This window comes from Stegastes partitus, unplaced genomic scaffold, assembly GCF_000690725.1.
Source record: "Stegastes partitus isolate 25-593 unplaced genomic scaffold, Stegastes_partitus-1.0.2 Scaffold470, whole genome shotgun sequence".
Classification (NCBI taxonomy): Eukaryota; Metazoa; Chordata; class Actinopteri; family Pomacentridae; genus Stegastes; species Stegastes partitus.
The window spans coordinates 366,927-383,808 of NW_007578201.1; the positions used below are offsets into that span (position 1 = coordinate 366,927).

Here is a 16,882-nt window from a genome sequence, read left to right on the forward strand (position 1 = left end):
TACATCTCCTGTCAAAAGTGCATTTCTCTTCCCTACCCTGCAGTTTGAAAATATATTGTGTTGTTTGTGACAAGCCAAATAAAATCATCGTAGTTTGGAGAGAATTTGGCTGACTTCTCTGTTATTGTGGCACGGGGGAAAAAAAACCCAGAAGTAAACCTTTTCTTTTTCTGCTGCTCAGATACAAACAAAGAATATAAAGACATAAAAATTGTGAAAAACCACAGAGGTTTTTTACTTATTTAGTGGCAGGCAGCAGGCAAGCGGTCAGAGATGTAATTTCCACGCATAATTGTACAATTCAGAAAACAACACTGTGTGATTGTTAGAACACAAGAAGACATGATGTCTAATTTTTTTCTGAAACTTTATATTTAAATTTCTACAGGCATGATACGACTCTTTTTTTCTTTTTCCTTTTTCTTTACTTATTTTATTCTCCTTAAGCTCTCCTTAATACTCATAGACATGTTCAGATCTAACATTCACATCTTTCCAAATCTCTATTCATGACTTGTAGGAGCCTTATATACGCTCAGAATCATCTTAGCTTCTTTCACTGTGCATTATTACCTTATATTATTATACACAAAGCACAGAACAAGCCGAATATATGTAAAACCTTGGACAAAACATTAACTATCTAAGACATGCACATACATGGACACTTTTGTAAGAACATATGTATAAATTTGCACTGTGATAGAACCGAATTGCACTTTGTCTAAATAGAGCACCTGTACAATAAAAGCAGGGATCTAGAAATCAACCTCGTAGACACAGCAAGAGTTCAGTCTGAGCTGCTGTTCGTTGAGCTGTGTGATATAAGTGGGAATACAAGACAGTTTAAAACAGTTGCTCCTATGTTTGTCTACCTGAGGGTTGTCGTTTGTACTCTGAAAGTAGCATGTGTGAGGCGTCCTTCAGGATCTTATTTGCAGTTTTTTCATTGAGTTGATCGTTGAGGGTGCTCTTGATGTATCTTAAAATCTCTTAATTTGTAGCGTTGTAATTAACCAGTGTGTTTCACGTCCGTCTCTGTGCTGTGCCCATTCAGGAGCTGATTCCTGAGTTCTACTATCTGCCCGAGATGTTTGTCAACGCCAACAGTTACAACCTGGGCATAATGGAAGACGGCTCTGTAGTCTCTGATGTGGATCTTCCACCTTGGGCCAAAAGTCCAGAGGAGTTTGTGCGCATCAATCGACTGGTAAGACACATGAAAAGCGTATGAAACCATAAAATACACAAAAATGCTGTCGGCTTGTTGATGCACAGGAGGTTCAAGCTCCTGTGCATCAACAATACACCGAATCCTTGTCGGCTCCAACACCATACCGTCAATAGGCAAGAATAAATTGCTGAATTCCATTTGTTGTTCTTGTATAATCATGATGCATACATTTTTAAAAATGCATAGTCTCATACTCATTATTATACACACATATTTCTCCACCGTGTATCACATAACCCAGACCAACTGAAGTCAGAGTTTTCCCCGAGTTTAGCTGGAAATGCTAATTCAAAGAGACAGTGTTATTTCCTGACCGTCTCACAGTTCTTCCTGTTACCTGAGCCTCCCACTCCTCCGACATGCTCTGACTCTCAGATTGCTTTGTTGGCAAAGTGATTCAACATTGCTTCACCTAAGATCCCTATCCTCCTCACCATCTCCCTCTCCGCTCCGTTCACACACATCTGGCACATGCTGGTGTGTGTGATTGCAGCTGCGAAATTATGCAGTATCTTCTTTCTGATCCTGTCCGCTCAGCCCGAAGCAGAAGTATTCTGTGTATATATTCATGTCGGATGTTGTCAGACTTGCTGTCATATTTTCATTGTAGATGTTCTCTCCTCTGCCATACCCAACACACACAGACACACACACACACACGGCTAGGAAACTAAGGTAACTCATTGGGTCAAATTACCTTGCTCTGCTCGAGAAGGTCAAAAGGTCATAGATAGGGTTACTACTTTTTGTTGTGTCTTGGGGGATTTACTTATCATTTGCACTTTTAGTCCTTCATCTTTGAAAACTTTACCATTACTGACACCCAAAGAACAAGCTGTATGTAAGTACAACGTCTTCATAATTCAATTTGTGTGGATAAACAGAGTAAAACTACAAAACAACAAAAACAAAACCGCACTGTGGGTTATAATGCAAAGGAATTTGGAGTCTTTCACCGGCCACATTCTCTTTCAGTTTCGGGTAAAAGCAGTTGCAGCTTTGTGTGTGTGATGTGTGCCCACAACAGTAATGGGTGCTGATGAGGCTGGGTGTGCTCTGTGACCTGTGTAGTCTTATGTTGGGGTCTGTTAACCAGCCTGCTGATATGACGAGGCCGCTATCATTAATCACACACTTCTCTCTTTTTGGCTGTCAACATGGCCAAGGTGGATGTATCGGGGGAAGCTTGTTGTGGTGATGATGGCAGCGTTCTGTTTTACAACGTTTCAGTCAGAGGAAGCTGAAGCCTTGTCTTTATTTGTGATAAATAAGGAATGCACTCGATAAATGTTTCATTATCTTCTTTGAAAGAAACATGGAGACATTGACCATGCAGTGAAGAAACAGTTAGTTCATCAGTTGTACACAGAATTTACTTTAATTGGCATTCATAGTATAAAATTTATGAAATATGTTTTTGTTTCATATCATCATTAATTAAAAACATTAGTGGCTGTTGGTCAGACAAAACAATGATGCAATTTAAAGGCATAACCTTCATTTCTCAGAATTGTTGATGTTTTGCTTTAATTCGATTATTTTTTAAATTCTTATTTTAACCCAATTCTTTGCCATTCTTCCTACTAATTGGTTATATAGACAAAGTAATAGTGCCACAGCTGTAATTGCAACTCTGACTTTTATTTATTTTTATGTGTTTCTCATGTCTTTCCCTTTTGTAGCCATACCGTCTTATTTTGCAGTGGGCATAAATTCCTTTGTTAATACTGCCCTGCTGAGTAATTTTTGCTTAATATACAGAGCTAAAACATACTGACATTAAAAACATACACAATTTGGATAATATTATTGTATACACTAAAAATCTGTCAAGACAGTAACACTGCTGAAACCCTGCCTTGTTAGAATATGTGCATTAATGTGCTTTGTGCTCTTGTAAGCACAAAGCAGCTTTTCATTGCTGGTTTAAGTGCGCGAGTCTCATCTATTTCTGCTCCCTCAATTTCCTCTGCTCCTTTCCTTTGTGCCCAATTTAGTAGTGCAGAGGCAATTTAGACTTATCCAAGCGGTCTACACTCACACAAGGTACCTGCTAGTTGCTGCTTTCGGGCTAATAAAATTTCGGTCTGCAGTTTCTTCCTCTACATTGTGCAAATTGAGATATTGATCCAATGTGCAGCTGAGCCCAGCAGGCAGGTGTAGGTGCACAGAAACATAACAAGCTCACAAGCATGGGGGGTTTCATCAGAGGGGGCTTGCAAATATCAGCTTCATTATCACAGTTTCAGTGTAACTTGCTAATCCAAGACGAAGGGAAGTTGTTGGTTTCGGTTGACAATTTGTGGTCACACATTGCATGACATCCTTTATAGAGGTTTTAATCAGTTAACTTTATATTGTCAGCGTTGGATTGCAGTTCATTGTGGTAATTTCACCATTTTAAGAGATTAAATCGTATAGTGCTACAGATCATATACAGCCCGGGCCACGGACGAGGTAAAGGGAGGGATGTGTGGGTGGACAGGTCTCTGGTCATGACAGATAGCTGGCATTAGAGGGTGTCAGCTGGCAACTGTGGTACTGTTGGGAGAGAGATGAGCATGCTGGAGAGCAGAGAGGAAGAGTGAAGGAGTTAATGGGCTGTTTGGCTCTCTTTAGCTTGTCTGCAGCTAATGGCCTCGCAACACAAGGATAGACAGCAGGAGAGAACACGCAAACACATGCAAATGCACACACACTTACAAACACACACATGCCTGCTGTCTCCACTCTGGTTATGAGCTTTAGATGATTAACAGCTAATTAGGGCCCAATCTGGAAAGGCCATTAAAAGCCTCTCTCAGTAAAGGATTGTGCTGCTGTGCAAAACGGCAGCTTGTTTTTGTTGTTGTGAGTGAGAGTCGCATGGCTGGTAATAAAAAAAAATGTAGGAGACGATATAAACATTCCATCAAACTGTAGCCAGGTTTATATTGCTCTGCTGTTGGAAATGTCATAGTTCATCGCTAATGTTTAGCAGGAAGTGTGTTGCATGGCAACAGATTAACTGCAAGTGTGCGCCGACTCAGTTTGATGTTCAACTTCTTTATTACACAACACTGAAGACTCCATTTTAAAACCACACGTTTGATGTGCTGTAGAACTGTTGAATTTTAGACAGACTTGCCGGAGACAGAGCACCTCCACACCTAAAGATAAGCATGCACCTCTACTACACTGAAGTGGCTACAGTACACTTAAGCGCTCGCTTGTAAAGGCACACTCCCTTTTTCCTGGTCCATCACACACCCGCACACACATCCATGCAGAGACACTGGGGTCTTGAGGCGGCATGCCACAGAGATCAGGGGCTGGCTGTTGTTTTTACCAGGAGGTCAAAGGAGAGGTTAAGAACTTGATCCCTCCTCCACCAGATAACTACATTTCTCTGGGCACTGTCAGCCCGTCTGACATTCCACTATATATGACCACATCTCACTTCTCAGGTCTGCTAACCATTAGCGCGATAGCAGGTGATCGTGTGTGTATACTTGTGTAAATTTGTGTGTGTATTTGTCTGCACATCAGTGTTTACCTGTGCTGTCATGTGTCCAGGGTTCATTGGAGCTACTGCTATGGAGCAGCCTGAACCACATTCTGCTATAGGAGCCGTCTACCACTGTGAAAAGATTTTCAGAAGCTGTGATTTACACATTGAAGGACCAAGCACAGTCCCTAAAAATTCCATCGTTTGCACCCTAAAATACAGCACGGGTTGTCAACATTTTTCAAAAAGCAAAATTTGTATCAAAGCTAAATAATGATGCGCATCTAAATGTCTGTAGTTTCCTAACTTTAGTTCGTTGCTTAGTAATATCTGCTCTAAGGCAACAGGTATCACACTGATTTGTCCAATCACTACTTACAACAAAGACTGCTCGAAATGGGTTTTATTCCCATGAAAGCTGGGTTGCAATCTCCATCCAACCCATTCAAACTCTAGAGTGCTCATTTGCTGCTCTCTTGTTCACATGTTTGCTTCCTTTCAGTCATCTGTGCTCTTGTAGTGCTGCTGACAGACCTACAAACCACACACATGGGAGAGACAGGCAGCACATTACTTTTGGCCTTTTCCCTCTTATAAAGCATTGGCTCACTCACAGCAGTGACAGAGACATCAGCTAAACTGCCCTCACAGAAGGACAGAGACACTTTCTTCTTGTTGAATGAGTTAACCCAATTGAGTGATGGGTCAGAAGCCGATACTGAGAGGGTTGACCACACGTCACCACCACATGTGGTCAGCTCTCACTGTAAATACCGGAGGCATCTCTTTTTTTTCATGGATGTTAGATGTCAGAGCAACTTGTGTAATTCTTCAAAAGCTAACTTTAATGATCCACAGCGAATTATGAATACAGAAAACCCTTAGGGCACTTTGGATTGCAGAACTTATCGGATATCTGTATGTTTGAAGGCAGAAGCAGGAAAGGTTATGCCATTTTGTTGAATTTCCATACACCTTTGATTCCTGTGAAAGCCTTTGATGCAGGCACAGTATGTAACTGGAATCGCAGCAAAATGTGGAAGGTACTAGAAATTAGATTTTCCCAAACTGCAATGGGGCATCAGCTATCAAGTCCTCTTCATCTGTAGCTGCATCCTCAACATTTATCCCCCAAAATGATCTGCTAATATGAAATATTTGCAACCGTTTTATTGCACAATAAGTTTTTAATCTGTAACGATATTAACAGTGGAACACATTACTTTATATAGTGTGAAAATGTTTGTCGGCCCCAATGAGAATAAAGAACAACCAACCAACACTGTTGCCCTTATTAGAAATCCCAATAGTGCAACTGAAATCCAGTTTGATTACTAATTAACCTTCAGAAGGGCGAGTTTTGCTAAGCAGCAGCCTCTGAGGACAGAGTGGTTATTTACAGGATGCAAGCGCATAAAATTCTGTTATGTTCCAAAGCTGAAGTTCCAAACCAATGAAGTGTGCTGAAACGTAGTTCTGTTTATGCAGAAAACACAAAATCATCATGTCAGTGCAAAGCATCAAAACTGAAAACATCTGACGCCACCACAGCCATTGCGTGCGAAAACGCATTTGCTGGATTTACAATGACTGACCAACGAGCCACAGGGAAGAGTCTTCTCCCAGCAGGGGTGACAAGTGAAGCTGCCACAACAAGCACTTAGTGAGTTAGCCAACATGTGAATATGTTGTGTCAGTGTGATCCAAATTATCTTCACATGCCGCAGAAAATGTAGTCAGGTGGCAGCTGGTATGTCGCTCTGTTGATGACACAGAGAGTCCTAAACCCTTGTTGATGTCTGGTAGTCTTGTATGAAGCTGTAGACCAGCTAAGGTACAAATAGTCAGTAGTGTAGAAGTTGGTTCTGCTGATTACAAGCTGTGAAGTTTCTCTATGACTCACTATCACCACCCTTTACTATGAAGTGTATCAATGGTGTCTTTCCTTTTATTTGTGGTTTTGTGCTTTCATTTTCAATAGAAATGTAGAATTCAGCGGAAAATGGTGGGAATAGCATTTTTTTTTATTTACTTGTATTTAAAATTGTAATATATCGCAGTGACCATTTTTGCAGTGAGCAGTGATGCTAGTCTGTTTCAGAGAACCTCACAATTAGACCTTACAGCTGTTATTGTGGTGACGTCACACTAATCCTGCCTGCAGAGGTACAGCTACATGGCTGCTAACGGACAAATGTCATATTAATATGAGCCAAATCACCTTTACCCCCCAGACCTCATACACTCACACTATCAACCTCTTTGAAATTCCTCCTCTGAGGTTTGTCAGCTTTATATGCTGACAGCCCTTCACACTTAGAAAAACTATGTCGTCATGCCAGAACAGCCCATTATCCTACTAGATTATGGTCAAGTCAAGGTAAGAAGGTGTTGTACGTGTTATTTTTGGTATTTGAAAGCATAATTTAAAAGACTGTGTATTGTGGCAAATGCTTAAACACTCACGTACAATATATTAAACTTATTTATTAATTATCCAGGGACTCTTAATTTATCTAAATGTATCTGAAAAAAAAAAAAAAAAAGCCTGTCCCACATTTTTTCCCACAAGACACATATCCAGACACGATAGCTCCCCAGCTCAGACCACCAGCTACACAAAGTCAAAGATCATGGCTGTTTACATTCACCTCTCATCCGCACCACAGTCTCTGATCAGACACCCGCTGGGACGCACATAATGCTGTTCCCACCAGCCTCCACATCTTATTCTCACAGTAGCCCCATAGGAACTCAAGTGTGAGCTGAGGTAAACCACGGCAAGGACCGGTCACTAACCGCTAAGAAACACTCGTGCACTTGTGAATGACTGAGTGAGTGAAAATCTTAACGTCGTCTAGCCCACCGTGGCCTCATGTAACAGAACACAGTTTACCATGTTAGCCTAGCGCTAATCTATTCCCCCGGTGTCTCCACTGAAAGCCTTGTTGTTGGATGGGAACGAGCACGTGGGGTAGACGGGGGTTATCTGGCTAACGTCAGGCGGCGCTCACTGTAGGGGTATTGTCATGCATAAGGGCAGGCATGTTTACTGTGTGCTCAGTGTTTTACGAGCTGTCCCCCCTTTTTCTTTGCCTCCCCCTCTCCCCCCCAGCTCGTCTCCCCCTCCTCTCCATCGTCCTCCTCTTCAATGACGTAATGGAGGAGGCCGATGAGAGCCTGAGAAATGGGATGATCTACTGCTGCTGACATACTCACTCACTAATGTTGTCCTTCTCCCTTTTCCTGCACTGCTTCTGCCAAAGTCTACTGAGATACTTTTTTTGCAGCATTGCTCTGTTTTCACACTCCTTCGGTCCAGCGTTTTGTTTCTCTTTACCTCTCTACTGTTGGACATCTTGGCTTTCTTTAAAGTAACAATAGTATTTGCTCTTTGCCGCATATTAAACTAATGTGTGAATCGAAGCAAACACAGGAATTGTTTTTTAAATACTTGGCCTGACTCTACATTTAGGCCTCTTGGATCCTCAGAGCAACTGCTTTTAACTGTAGTGAGTGAGAAAGATCACACCTTTGCAGTAGCAACTCCAGAGCTTTGGACTAACCTTCCCCTTTCAATCAAATTCCTCCTCCATTGACCTTTTTACGAAAAATCTCAAGATATATGTGTTTTAGTGGTGTGAGGTTGTTCTTAATGGTCTTAATATTTTAGTGTTTTATATATATCTATTTTTTATTTTTAGAAGTTGCTCTTACAAGTTGTTTTCCTGTTTTGCAGAAACATGCTATTTGAATAAACTAAACTAACTACAGCCCCACAGAGCTGCTGGTACAGCCGGGGACTCATCCTAGTTATTTCTTCTATTAACTTGAACAATGGAAATTTGTACACCCATTAAGGTATTGAGTCATAACATTGAATTATTGCACCTCTCCTCCCAGACATTATAAGCATTGCATTCGGGTTTTTCTTTAGTATGTATTTGCGTTTTGAAAAATGGTGATTACCTTTTCCTTATTCTTCATTCCACATGCATACACACTCATGCACATGTGCAGAGATGGATGCATGCACACACATAACCACATAACCCAACGCCCTCATAACCTCTCCTTGAAGGCTAACTACACTCAGACTGATCAGCTGAACCATTCATCCTAATCATCTCCACTCTGTGTTGAGAGGCCTCCACACCTTCAGTCCTCCAGCCAACTCTATAATCATCTGAGACAACGGTGCTCTTCTCAGCAGCTATCCAAATATTTCCTCATCCAGCGCTGAATCCTTCTCCAGTGGTCCTGTGTTTAATCAGCTCTGACTGTTGACTTAGCTTTTGCCCACTCGATCCTATTGTCTTATGGCCCTGGTGATGTATTTGCTAGCTTGTTAGCCTTTTCAGAGTGTAGGTGGACAGATTGTTAGACTCACTGCAGGTGCTTGTTAGCAGTTGTTGAGATTATAGGAGACAGTTGTGAAATTGCAGTTTTCTCATTTTAGTGGCTTTTCTATTGGTTCTTTCCAGTCAAAATGTTTTCTTCTAAATATTTTTTAAATGTATTGCATGAAAAAGGATCTTTGAAGGATTTCTGTGTTTTAAACACTGCAGCAAGCCTTGGTTGGTATTTTTGCACACTGTCGTTGTCCTTTGTGCTGTATCATAGTGTTATTGTCATGTGTTAACTAAAAGCTTAGAAGAGAAATAAACAACCGCAGCATTTTTGCCTTCTGACTTTGAGTCAGCACCGTTTGCTTCACCCATTTACCTCTCAATCAGTAGTGTTTACTCCATTGTCTGTGCTGTAAATTGGGCCAAATCCACCATGACATGTTTGTTTTGGGGAGATACTTTCCCAATCACTGCTCATTCTGCTTCTTCTCAGCCCATAACATGATATTCTTGCTTTTCAAGTGGGTGAGAGATATTAAGAAAGATGGGAAGAGAGAGCGGCAGAGAATTAAGGTCAGAGTTTCAGGTTCCACTTGCCAGCGAGTGCCTCCATTGAACCATAGCCAGAACTCTCACAGTTGTGACCTGTCTAATTAGTTGAGCAGGAAGAGGGGGGGTGGGACTGAAGTAACACACACAACCCATCTGGGGTTTTCTTGGTGTGTGTGAATATGAGAATAAAGGAAATGGTTTGTTAGCTGCATGGCTGCTCTACGGATCTCATTCCTTACGTCATCTGCAGCTTTTTTTTTCTGTCTTCTACCATGTTGGGGGCCCCGCTCTGCTGGATATTTACAGGCTTCCTCTGCCTGCTTCAGAATGACAATCGGCTTCTCATTTACAGCGAGCTAATAAGCCCTTTAATCAGAGTGCTTTTCAACCTCAGGCCAAGTCATTTTCAGAGGAGCTGATCCAAAGGATCAGATGACTGGTGGAAAGAACCATAAGACAAGAAAGAAGTAGCACTAAAAGTGAGAGAATAAGTAGAAGGGAAAATTAAAGGGGGCTGTTGAACTTGGAGGAAGAACAGAGAATTGAAACAGGAGATGATAAAGTTGTACTGAGAAAAGAATAGACTGGCTTCCATTAAGGATGATAATGTTTGGTGTACTTGGAAACATGCAGATTTGATGGGATTACACAATCTAATTTAATAAAACACACAATAAAAATCCAGCATGACTAAACAAAACTGTGGTTAAGCATTGTAACCTTTCACAAGAGAAAATGAATGTTTCACTGTCACACATGCTGAATGTGGTTGTCAGGATGTTTTGATCAGCTTATTCTTAAACAGTCCTCTTAGTATATGCAGACCTGACAAGTGTTTGCTTCATTCATCCGTAATCAATACAAAAGAAAACAGTCTGCCGCTGACAACACTCTGCACACAACATGTGCATTCAATTACACACCCACACCGTCGGTGACACGCGCGTGCACGTAGACTTGCATCACTGTCGGGATGCAAATGAGTGGATTGATTTGTTAACTGACGTTTTAACATCCTTACGGACAGCTCTCCATAAGTCCTTAAAAGGGTTTTTTAGGACCAGTGAGGGTAGGAGGAAAGCGTTCACTGTCACCTCGTTAAGACTGAAGTGAAATCCAGCTCAATCCAGACCATAAAGCTAACCACAAACCACAGTGAGGTACAGAAACTTCACAGATAGGCCCAGTGCAGACCTGCAGCACGGACAGACACTTTTACTTTTAAGCACAGAAGCATAATCACTACAAGAAGTCCATCCAAAGTGAAGTTTAAAAAAAAAAGATAAAAAAATAAATCACCCACCTGCAAACAGGAAGAAAAAAAAAAGCGTTCAAAGATGAGGCTGTGGACTAGTTACTGATTCTAGGTCAGACATTCTGGGTTTTGCAAAAGTAATCCCAGTTTAATGTCCACCAGCTGGTTAATTGCAATCACTTGGTGTCTCTTTCTGATGTCTCAAATTGGGAGAGTATGTCTTTAAGTCCTCAGTCGGGTGTGTAGCTCCCTCTAAAGAGTAACATATTGACAGACACATAGTCAAACTGTCATTCTTTTTGAGTGTTTTTGGTTTTCTTTATAGACTTAAAGCCTACACTCCAGCTACAGATGTTTCACAGAGGCAAGAATTTAAGTAACTTGAGACCTACACAAAGACTAGCCTTGCTCATTATGATACATTTTCATTGGAATTCACATCACAGCCCTGCAGATTGGCACACAAGCAAAATAAGCATGCAATTCAGAAATAATATATATAATTATATACATTCAAATGTATGGTGGCATTGATGGGGGGAAAAAAAAAAAGATTAGAGTCAATGAATCATTCTTCTGCGTCGGAGAATTTTCCAAATTAATGTTGCCATTGGAAACAAATCACAGCACACAACAAAGGGGAGCCACCTTCGCTTCAAAGGTGTACTTTGTCAAATGTGTAACAATAGAAATGTGGGGATTCCAGTGACTTCTACCCCCTATCAACATTTACATAAAGGCATGCTAAATTATTCATTAATTATCAGAGAGTCCCCTGTGGATGGGGATGACACACACACTGGCTGCTAATTGGCCCATCAATAATCCTGCCTGGTTCTCCTGAAGTGGCACCAGATCCCACTTCAGGAATCTGCTATCTGGCCCAACCTTCTGCTCGACTGTTTCCACAGTGTGGCACCACATGAGGAAATGTTTCCACACCTGCTCACCTGACACATTGTTAATGGGTTATCGGAACACGCCTAATTTCTGCACTTCACTTATATTAATTATCCATCAAGTAGCTTCAACTCTTTATGTCCAGTGTTCTTGATATGCGGAGCATGTTTTGACACCACAACTCATCGTATCGTGCGTTTTTATCAAGGCAACATCAGTGTGCTGTTGTTTGTATTGGCTCAAGTTGTATGTTATGGTGTTATATGGCTTATATACATTAAGGAATAAGGTTGCACTCAGCATGTTGGGTCATGGATTTGCATTTATGCTGTTTTCTAACAAAGGATTTCCTGAAGTAGCTGGCCACAGCAGTTATCACCAAATGGCCCTCAAATAGGAGCAAATAGTGTGTTTGTGGGGGGACCATTGTCAGCTGCAAATTTGTTGCGTTAGCGAGTGTTTACGACAGCAGCAAATAAACTACAGTGCCCATGTCAGCGGTAATGAAGAAATGTGACACCCACTGCATTGCTGTGCCTCAGTGATTTGTTTTTTATAGTTTTTAGATAGCAACAGAGTTTAATGGCATAGAGGAATAAGCCATATCGGGCTTGGCTGCACACGCAACATTTGCTATTAGGACCAGCTCATTGGCGGTTTTGGTCTTTTCATTTGATTTGGTGATAATACAGAAAATCACCAGAAATATCCTTTAATGCTCTGCAAGAAGTTCTTTTCTTCTGAACATGTTAATGTCAGGATGTTTCTCTGAAGAGGGCTTCTGATATAAAATCCTCGATCTAGATAAAAGGTCAGAATAAAATTGTTCTACTTTCACTCTAATCTCCCTATTGTCTGAGTGATGCAGTAACACTCTGCTGTTTTTTTTTTTTAAGGTTTCAAATCTGAGGGCTTTGAAGTACCGTGATCAAGGGATTTTACTGTATCCCCACAGGCAGAGGCAGACACTCTTTGAATCGCTGAGATCTGGTCCGCTGAGGTTAAATTCCTACACCGAAACTTCAGTCAAAGAGAGCTGCTGAGGCTTTTGTCAGACAGCTGTTGACAGACCAAACAAATACAAAAACAGATATGGGCTCGCAATTCCAACACTTCACGCACAAATTCTCACTTACTCTCCGTCTCACCCTGTCCAAATGGTACATGCAAGTGATTTCCATAAAGGCACGCCTCTGGAGAGCGAGCTGCAATAACATGGCTCCTCTTTGTTACCCCATGCTGATTGACAGTTGATTGCAGTGCACATTAAATGCCCATCAGTCCCAGCTTTAGTTTTAGAAACAGGGGAGCAGGGCCCGTCAAAGGTCAATCCTAGTGCATAATGAACTGATCTCTCTCTGTCACACACACGCACACGTACAACTGAACCCCACTTTGGCTGCTATTAAAGGGAGTTTGAATAAAGAGGGTTTCCCTGGCTTATAATGTAACATTAATAAAAAGGATTGCCCCGCGACACAAGCCTTTAAACACGCTAACATTCTGCGAAAATGCCAGAGGGGAGAGACAGACGTGGACCGTCTTCAACTATCGGGGTGTTCTGTTTTATCTTAACACTTGAGGTTGTTTTATCTTATCTTAACATTAGCAACCAAAGTTAAATCCTTTGACAGAAAATGTGAAGTGAGGCATAGGAAAGGAGAAGAATAGACAAAGATTTTTTTCAAATCTAAAGCTCTTTGAGCATTTTCCGCATCTAAATGTGTTATAATCCTAAAATACATACAGACTAGCCATGAACCAGACTGGCCTTTTAATAGATGGTTTGGGTATTGTTTGAAATATTTAGCTAATTTTGCCATTACTGTACCTCAGAGAGTAAGAAAACAAGATAAATTTCACCAGATGTTCAACCAGCTTTTGGTGCTTCATTTTTTGATGATCATTTCTGCAGATGTCTGCACCCGTACTCTGAAACACACATTTATGTAGAAGGACAAAGAGAAAAGTTTACATGTCAGTCAAATATATGTATGTGTATGTATATATATATGAGTGTGTGGATGTATAATGATGGCTGATAAAATCTATCATGACAGGTGTGGTTAAGATGTACATACAATAATACAAAATTCTATCTATAGTACATCAACCTGTGAACTGCAGAGGCAATAACATGTCAAATATACTGCATCAAATGTGTTAAATATTCCAAATTCAAATGGCCACGTTCTTTCTATATAGTGCTAAATCAAACTACAATGTATTCAACCCTTGCCTGTAGCATGTTTGTTTTCACTCATTGAGCCAGAAAACCCTTTTTTTTCTTCTGATTTCCCCGCCGCCTTGGTACCAGCGGTGTGATTCTCATTCTGCTACGTATTTTCTTTGTTAAGCCTCTCATCAGTTCAGATCATGGGATTTGTGACAGCATCAAAAATTCCGACAGTATTCATGCTGCAGTGAAAACATCATCATACCTCAACCGCTCGCAGTCTCCTTCTTAGACATCCGCTCTCCTCCCTGATTGAAAGTTGTAATTAAGAGAGTGGGGAGGAATTAGATGCAGAATGAGCTGTCAGAAAGTCACATTTAAGTGAGGGATGCGCTGGTCTCTGCAGTAAAAATTTAAATGATATAAATTGCCATTTAAGTGTAGCACAGGCTAATGTTTTGTCACAAATTAATGTGACACAAGGCAGCAATGACAATCAGGGGCTGCCTCATTCTAATTTGGTTGTGTTTAGAGGGCTTTTGTGAGCCGACAGCTTTACACAAATTAACACAATTGCCTGTTTTTATGAGGAAACCATAAATGTTTTTTCCCTGCTTTGCCGACTAATGAGGAGAGAAAATGACTTGTATCGCAGCGTTATGGCGATGCACAGACGTCTGCAGAAGAGCAACACGGCGCTCTTATCCGCTCACAACCAGCAGAGAAAAGAACAAAGACAGAAGCCGAAATGGCTCCCTAATGAACTACAAGAGTTCTCTAATGTTTTGATGCTCCCTTATGATCAGATATGGATTTGCTGTGCTTTTTGCTCGTTATAGAAATCATTGGCAGATTCTGTCACAGGAACAATTAGCAGGATATTCTGCTTTCTCTGTGGAATTCACCTTTGAGGGGCATTAGTGATAACTGCTGTTCAGTAATGGGATGAGGAACATGTTTGGGGAGCAGCGTTTGGTGAGAGTATGCTGCGTAAACGGCGCGCATCTGTTGAAATTTACAATACTCATAATCCTCTGTGCTCACTTTCCATTTACAGGCTCTGGAGAGCGAGTTTGTGTCCTGCCAGCTCCACCAGTGGATCGATCTGATTTTTGGCTACAAGCAGCAGGGACCTGAAGCCACCCGAGCCCTCAATGTTTTCTATTATCTGACCTATGAAGGCGCCGTCAACTTCAGCTCCATCAACGACCCCATGCTCAGAGAGGTGAGGTTACTACACGTGTACGCAAGACACGTTTATATACACATTAATGCACCGCACTGTGATTTAACTCCCTTGGCAGAACATGCTGAGTAATGAGAAAATACACCATATTACAGTAAGTACACTTGAGCATTAGCACTCTCAAATGGATGCTTAATCTGACTGTATTATAAAAGCACATGTCCAATCGCTACGTCAGAGTTCGAGGGAGATTTTTGATTCCATTAGCCGTGTTAAATTGCTTGTAGAATGGCATGGGGGGAGCTAAGCTAACAATCTACTGGCAGGTATTGCTGAGCCAGGCCTTTCCCTCGTGTGATACCTTTTGAAAGCACTCCACCAAGTGTTCCACTTTAACGCCTTAAAGCCTCCTCCTTGGCTTTCATTCATTATTCATATCCCCGACTTTGAACTGCTGCACACACACAAGCTCGACCGGCCTGCCCGAAAGCAACAACACAAAACACAGCGCTGAAAAGAAAAACACAGCTAGCTTGCCCACAGCCAAACACTAGCCTGACAACTTCACCAATCTGCTGGAAAAGGCAGCTAGCCAGCAGCAGGCCAATTGACCCTGCTCCCATCAGCCTTTTTGACATCTAAGTTTTTAGCGCCAAGAGGGGCACATGTTCTATTTTTATTCTTGGCAGCCCATAGTAACAAGGTTTTATGGAGACTTTCTTTAAAAGGATAATTCCAGTTTATTACAACTTACTGTGGCTATTTCTATTGGCTTTAAAAACATAATTGCTAAGACCTGGAAATGTGACATTTATACAAAATAGTGCAACAAGAGGGCAAAAACATGAGCAGACAGTTGATATCATAATTCATTCAGATTATCTTAACCACTTCATGGCATGTGCAGAAAGTGGGTTTGTTTAAAACACATTTTATTGTTTAACTTAAAAACTAACGATTTTTTTTTGTTGCTCCATTTGACTTTGTTTTAGCAGCATTACTTTCTCCCTTCAGCATAGAAATTAAAGCGATACGTATAATGTGACTATTCCTAATAAGAATAATGGACAGCAATACCCATGCACCACAATTTTCCTTTAGGTGTCCTCATAGCGTTCAGGTCAAACATGGAGATGAGTTCAGAGTATATCAAGTGGCCGAGCAGCCTTTCGACTCCACCGTACTGCTGCCCTTCATGCTCAGTGACTGGAGCATCGCGGGCACCGGGGTAGATCCTTGATTTATCACCTCATTCACCCTAATTCCCATCCAGATGTGCTTTGGCCTTTATCCACACACACACACACACACATACACATGCAGATTCATTATCTGGGTTCACCGGTCATTTCCACACTCAGCCCATTACCCATTCCTCTGGTTAACACACACACACACACACACACACACACACACACACACACAGACGAGAAAATTGGTTCACTGGTACTCCACTATTTCTGCCAAGCTGTTCCGGCGACAATAGGATTGATAAATCGACCAGCGCACAGGAACCCATCAGAGGCAGGTGCATGCGAAATGAGTGGCATTAAAATAGCTTCTTCCTGCTTAGGACTACAGGAATGCATACTTTGGATGTGCATGCTTCTGAATATTTGGATTTTATTCTGCTTTCGTTTTGGCCCTATGCTATGACATTTCAGTGTCAATAAATCTTTAACAAATTTGGTTTGTGACAGTGTAATAAACTAGACCAGTGCGAAGAAGATTGACGCCCCCCAT

At 41.3% G+C, this 16,882-nt stretch overlaps 1 protein-coding gene across 3 annotated transcripts in view; it reads left to right on the top strand.

The window, feature by feature from the left end:
- lrba (LPS-responsive vesicle trafficking, beach and anchor containing) overlaps positions 1-16,882 on the top strand; it is a 190,040-nt gene that overhangs the window by 147,711 nt on the left and 25,447 nt on the right. For all 3 annotated transcript variants that reach the window (XM_008286789.1, XM_008286792.1, XM_008286791.1), the window contains exons 46-47: positions 1,058-1,210; positions 15,011-15,178. In XM_008286789.1, the coding sequence (XP_008285011.1) occupies positions 1,058-1,210; positions 15,011-15,178 (321 nt within the window). The remainder of the gene's footprint in view (positions 1-1,057; positions 1,211-15,010; positions 15,179-16,882) is intronic.